The sequence below is a fragment of the Crocuta crocuta genome, unplaced genomic scaffold, assembly GCF_008692635.1.
Source record: "Crocuta crocuta isolate KB4526 unplaced genomic scaffold, BGI_CrCroc_1.0 scaffold811, whole genome shotgun sequence".
Taxonomy (NCBI): Eukaryota; Metazoa; Chordata; class Mammalia; order Carnivora; family Hyaenidae; genus Crocuta; species Crocuta crocuta.
Genome location: NW_027530352.1, coordinates 342,107 through 348,407, shown reverse-complemented (window position 1 = coordinate 348,407; position 6,301 = coordinate 342,107). Strand labels below are relative to the sequence as shown.

The following is a 6,301-nucleotide window of genomic DNA, read 5'->3' as shown; positions in this document are numbered from 1 at the left end:
GGGCTCGAACCCACAAACTGCCAGATCAGGACCTGAGCTGAAGTCGGACGCTTAGCTGACTGAGCCACCCAGACACCCCTAGTTCTGTTTATTTTCCAAAGAAAGCCCTACAAGAGCTTGGAGAATTCTGGGGCTCTCCCTCATGGCTCCGTCAACAAGGCTTTGCATCACTTAGAAAACACAAAGCCTCCCTGTCACCGCAGAAGGGGAAAGCACAGTGTGTGCACAGCAGTGGCTCTTCATTTCTCTGCGACTCTGAGCCTACCGACCATGGGCTCCGAGCCCCAGGAGACGCAAAAATGAAAAGCACTGACAGCAGCTCAGTGACGAGACTGGAGAGAAGAGACCGTGTAAACTGCCTCTACCTCCTCCTAAGGAGACACACGGGCCTCTCAGAATGTGGTTGTGAGATGAGTTAACTCCTTTCTCCTTCCCTGAATGATGCTCATCTGTAGCCCTNAGGGGATGGGGGCGCGCAGCGGAGGCCGGGGAACAGGTTGAGAAAAGTCTTCCCATGGACAAGTGACAGTTGCTAGCATGTTGTCTCATTTCTGCAGAGAAGAAAGAGATGCCTTCTGAATCTCCCACGTTCACTGACTCAGCCTCCCCTTCTCCTTCCTTCCCCCTCTTCTTGTCTCTTCTCCGTCTGTCTCTCTCTGTCTCACCCTCTCAGTAATCACCTGCATACACTCTCTGTGATCTTCACCCCAGAAGGGAGCTAAACTCTGTATTTTCATGTTTTTATAGCCTCCCCCAGAGGGTGAAGGTAGGCCTGCTTTAGAGGGTTCTGCCTACCAGGTAACAGGAAGAGAGGCTGCAGGGGGTAGATTCTGGCAAGAACTCAGGACTGGTCCACACGACCCTGACCCCTTCCCGGGATTCCGCCCATCCTCCCTTGCTTGTCCCCTGGAAGTTCCCAGTCTGCCCCTGGTCTTTGTTCCCGGAACTCTCCATTTCAAAAGCATTTCCAGGAATATGACTCAGAGATGTCCCCACTCAACCAGCCCTCAGTGTCCTGCGCCCCAGGGCACACTTCACCCCCTCCACCTCCGCGGGCCCTTCCTCTGCGCAGAAATCCATCCGCATCTTCTCCAAGCCCCCGCACCTGCTTTCTACCCCCCGCCCCTGCACGTAGGCACTTTGGTGCAGGACACGCCTGAATTTAACCCGGGCTGGGCAGATGGGGGCATCTGTCGGCCTTGTGATGTTGACACATTGGAACCATATGGAGATGAGTACGGCCCCCGCGCAAGGATGACCCGCAAATTCATGAAGTGTTCCATATTTTAATAATAGTAATAATAATGTCGACGTATCTAATGATGTGGTTATTACCAGCATGCTAGCAATGTGTGTCCCGAGAAAGTAGGTGACCACAAAGCTCACTCACAAGCCACTAAATCCAGCACTCCACCTGATGCCCCTTCCCCTCGTCCTCTGTCTCGGCTCCATTTGGCAAAAGAAATAAGGCCAAGACCCCGAGGCCGAGCCCCCCTCAGGGGCATCCCCATCATCCATGGGAAGTCGGCAGCTTCATGTGAAGGGTAAGGATTGAGGTAGAGCTCCTGAGCATCTTGATTCTCGATTTGGGCTCAGGTCACCCCTCGTGATCCCAGGGTCATGGGATCTCTGAAACATGAAAAATAAATTAATTTCAAAGAGAGAAAAAGCAGGGCCCCTGGCTGGCTCAGAAGAGCACGCGACTCTTGATCCCAGGGTTGAGAGTGTGAACCCCGTGCTGGATGGAGAGATTACTTACATCAATCAACAAATAAACTCTTTTTTTAATGTTTCACTTATTTCTGAGAGAGAGAGAGAGAGAGAGAGACAGTGTGAGCAGGGGAGGGTCAGAGAGAGGGAGACACAGAATCTGAAACAGGCTCCAGGCTCTGAGCTGTCAGCACAGAGCCTGACGTGGGGCTCAAACCCACAAACCATGAGATCACGACCTGAGCCAAAGCTGGACGCTCCACAGACTGAGCCGCCCAGGCGCCCCACAAATAAACTTTTAAAAAGAGAGAGAAGGGGCAAGTGGTTGCCTCAGTCAAGTGCTGATGAAGGTCACCTAGAACAAAGACGTGGATGTGGTGAGTCTGCAATACTGGGACATTTGAACAGGGGTGGAAAGGGGCAGAGGAGGTAGGTCCTGACCTTTTGCTCCATACGGAGCACCCACATTCCTCAGCCCAGATGGGGTATCCACTGGCCCTGGGAGGGACCAGACCTTCCCCATAGCAGCCCCGCTCGGTTCAGCTCCTCACAAACAGTGCGAGCCTGAGAGAGCCTTGACTCAGAGATCCTGCCTTTGATGACCCAAGGCTGTTAGTTTATGTAGAAATGACTCAGATGTTACCCAATCAAAACTGTGGCTGCCATGTAGCTTGGCTTCTAAATACCATTGCTTTCTATTTATTTCCCTGGCCTCTTTCTTGTTTCTTATAGCTCCCTTGGGTGCAGGAAAAAGCTCTCTTTTTTCTTTCTACCTCTCTCTCCCCCNTTTTTTTGGACAGTGTAGAGCAGGGGTCAGGAGTCTAGCCGGGGAAGTTGAGGAGAGGAAACCCATTATGGATGATATTTTCAGAAGGTAGACACACAGGGGAGTTGAGAATGAGACAGGAGCCTTTCAGACTAGGAAGGCCAAGGACCAGTTAGTGTGACTGCAGCTGCCGACTCTATTTTGGCTTTTATGCTGATGAGAAGTCAGGGAGTAAGAACTTGGAGAGCTCAGTGTAGGAGAGGAAGATAGACTTGGAAACAAAACACAACAGTGAACACATGTGCCTCTCAAAGTAGGACTCGGGCCAGGTGTGTGCCAGCAGAGGGGACCGGCAAGCTCTCTGTGTCACGGGAAGAGCCTGGCCCGGGTCCTGCAGACTCGGTTTTGCGTTATCCAGAGTCCTATTTAAACAGATCTTATATATGATGAAGTAAAACGATGAGATTTACTCTAAATTTATGGATAAGACTCAAGACTTTAAGAGTGTTTCTCACTGGAGTTGGGCAGTGCTGGGAGCTTCTTCCTGAAGCCTCTCTGGTTAGGGGCCTCCGGTGGGACCCCCAGAAGCTCCAGCCAAGGGAACGAAGGAGAAGCTCTGGAAGAGAGGGTGCACCTGTTTGTTTCTGGAAGAAGTTGCCCTTACATGAGCTTTTGAGGGAAGAGCAGGAGTTTGTAGATAGAGGAAGGAGATGCTCCAGGGAGAGGGGAGGCCAGCACCGGGCTCCGGTGGAGGACGGGGCGGGGCTGGGGTCTGGAGGAGGAGAGGAGGCCGGCACTGGGGTCTGGAGGCCTGGGAAGGTGCTGTGGGCTGAGGCTACCACATCTTCCAAATTCTGCCGAGAGGCGGGTTGGCCATCAGAGGGGAGGCAGAGAGGCCGAGAGGAAGGAAGCAGGGAAAGAGCCAGATCCTATATTTTCTTGACCAGATCAAGTGTCTGAATTTGGTGCTGGGGCCACTAAGGAGATATGTAGGGGTTTTTAAGCAAAAAGTGACACGATCAAATTTCCATTTGGTAAAAGTCATTCTAGCAGTCAACTGGAGCAGTTATGTTTTTTTGGTCTTTTTTTTTTAATGTTTATTTTTGAGAGAGAGCATGAGCAGGGGAGGGGCAGAGAGACAGGGACAGAGGATTGGAAGTGCATTGACAGCAGTGAGCTCGATGTGGGGCTCAGACTCTGAACTCTGAGATCATGACCAAAGTCTGAGATCATGACTCAACCAAAGTCAGAGGCTCAACTCACTGAGCCAGCCGGGTGCCCCTCTTGTTGATATTAATCATAATCTCAAACAAAGGTAAAGTACAGACTGCAGTGGTGAAGGATATGCGCTACAAATACAGGGTTGACATCTTGAATTTATAAAAAATTCATACAGAATAAGGAAACAGCAGCAGAATGTTGGGGGAGGGTGGAATGGGCAATTTGCCTGGAAAGATCACTTCCAGAATATATTAAATAGCTAATAGGAAAAGTGATCAGCCTTGCTGTCCTATAAACGCCTAGTAAAATAATGATTTGATCCATTTCACCCATCCCATTGGTGATGACTAGGGAATAATTGCTCTCCGTGTTGGAAGGAGTTAGGTGAGAGGCACGTTTCCATTAGCAGTGACTGGTTTAACACTTCAGAAAGGAACTTTGGCAGTATGCTCATAATTGAGCTTCTAGACCTGATGACTGTCTTTCTGGGAATTCATCAGGAAGTTCGTCAGGAAGTTATCAAAGATGTGGACAAAGATTTATGTATAAAGTGCACTAGTTATAATAGGTAAAACAAAACAAAACACTAAGATGCCCCACAGTTTTGGGAATTATAGGAACCTACAATGATATTATGTAAGTATAAACAATGTTTCTGATTATGCAAAAGCTTCCTCAATTCTGCCAGATTGTGAACAGAGGCGGTCATTGGTTGGTGACATAATAAATGATCTACTTTGTAAAAGTGTGTTCCAGGGACCCCTGGCTGGCTCGGTTGGTGGAGCATGAGAGCCTTGATCTTGGGGTTGTGAGTTTGAGTCCCACATTGGGTGTAGAGATTACTTAAGAATAAAATCTTTTAGGGGCGCCTGGGTGGCTTAGTCGGTTAAGCATCCGGCTTTCGCTTAGGTCATGATCTCGCGGTTCGTGGGTTCGAGCCCCGTGTCGGGCTCTGTGCTGACTGCCGGCTCAGAGCCTGGAGCCTGTTTCGGAGTCTGTCACTCCCTCTCTCTCTGACCCTCCCCTGCTAACGCTGTCTCTCTCTCTCTCCTAGAAATAAATAAAACATTAAAAAAATAAAATCTTTTAAAAAAATAACTAAAAAAATGTTTTCCTGTATTTTTCCCTTCTTTTCCTAACAATAAGAGGTTTAACCCAAAATAAGGCTGAATTGGTTGCAGGGAGGCATCTGGGAGGCCGTGCAAACTAGTCACACTCTTGCAGCCAGACTACCTTTAAACTTTCAACCCACATAAACCACAGAATAACAATTTACCTTCTTCTAAATCCTAACCATGCGCTAAGCACTCAACAGGCTTAATATCAGTTAATGCTCCCAGTGCCCCCCCCACCCCAATTTAAGGATAAAAGACGTTAGACTTGAAGAGGGAAATTATCCGGCCTAACGCCTGCCCTCTCATTCAGTTGTCTTGACCCTCCTTTTTCACCCGATCCCCTTGTATTTAGTCCAGCTTGTCCTTGAATATCCTGGTCTTTGAGCTGAAGTCTGCAAAGGCACAGACCCTTCATCCATCTGGAAAACTTTTTCTCCCAAAGTCAAGGCATCTGGGAGCTGGGGGCAGGCTTTCCTGAGATTATTTCCCGCTTCCTTCTTCCCTGCCTTTAACTTTTGCCCCGGAGGCCACAACGGGCTTTGCCACTTGGTAGCGAGGCTCGTTGGTGCCTCTTCCTTCCAGATCAGAGGTCAGTGCCTGTGACCGCCCTGGTCCCTCCCGAGGGCGCCGGCAGCCTCGAGGGCACCTTGTCTCCCTCTGGCTCCTTCCTCCCCGGTCCTGGGCCGTCTACCGCCTACCCTTTGCTCTCTCCAGCTCCCCTCCTTTCTCCCATCTTTCCTCTTACTCCTCCAGTTCAATCCCCTGGTTTCCATCTCTGCCTGCGTCGCTTCATCTTCATTATCATTGCTGAAAACAAATACCAAATTACTATATTTGGGGGAAAAAAAAGAGAGGGGGGAGCTTTTTGGAGCAGCGGTTCGTTGATACGCAGCCCACGAATGGGTACTATGTTATGTTATGCCTCCCTTCTGGGATTCTTTCGGGGTTTTCGGGTCTATTCTGCGGCTGTGCACCTGCCTGGCCACCCGGGGCGGTGTGCGCACGGGCCGGGAGTCCGCGCGGGGCGGCGGGGGGAGACGCCTCGGGACCCCGCGGGAGGACGGCGTCCAAAGATCGGCTCCCGGCCTGCGTCGCCCGCAGGACGCCGGCGACCTGCGGCCCAGGAAGGCTGGACATGGCAGCTTTTCCGGACTCCTGCCTCCCCGCGTGCCTGCTGGTCCTCACTCTGGTGCGACTGTCCCGGCCGGATTCGGGTAGGTCCCCCTGGGGCTCCCCCTCTGGCCCCTTGAGGCTCCCCCGGCGACCTCGGCCAGGNACATTCTCTTCCGGGAGCGCCACCAGCATGTACTCGGTCCGGTCCCGGGACCGCGCACGTAAGTGGTGTGTCCCTCACCACCGCCGCGGGAAGGCCGGGCGGCGCCGTCCGCCGCGTCCCTCGAGGCCGCCGCGTGGGTCGGGGCCTGAGGACCGGCTCCCACCATCCTAGGCGGTGGCTGCTCGCTGACGTTCCTGATCCACCTAGAAAGTT

The 6,301-nt window shown here is 51.6% G+C and overlaps 1 protein-coding gene and 1 non-coding gene across 2 annotated transcripts in view; both read left to right on the top strand.

Moving 5' to 3' along the window:
- The first annotated feature begins 1,187 nt into the window (after positions 1 to 1,187).
- Positions 1,188 to 1,289, top strand: LOC144232927 (U6 spliceosomal RNA). Its single transcript, XR_013335558.1, has one exon. It is a non-coding gene; the product is annotated as a U6 spliceosomal RNA (small nuclear RNA).
- Positions 1,290 to 5,947: 4,658 nt separating this feature from the next.
- Positions 5,948 to 6,301, top strand: part of BTN1A1 (butyrophilin subfamily 1 member A1) — a 5,947-nt gene continuing 5,593 nt past the window's right edge. The window contains exons 1-2 of the mRNA XM_077765764.1: positions 5,948 to 6,026; positions 6,087 to 6,146. Of these exons, the coding sequence (XP_077621890.1) occupies positions 5,948 to 6,026; positions 6,087 to 6,146 (139 nt within the window). The remainder of the gene's footprint in view (positions 6,027 to 6,086; positions 6,147 to 6,301) is intronic.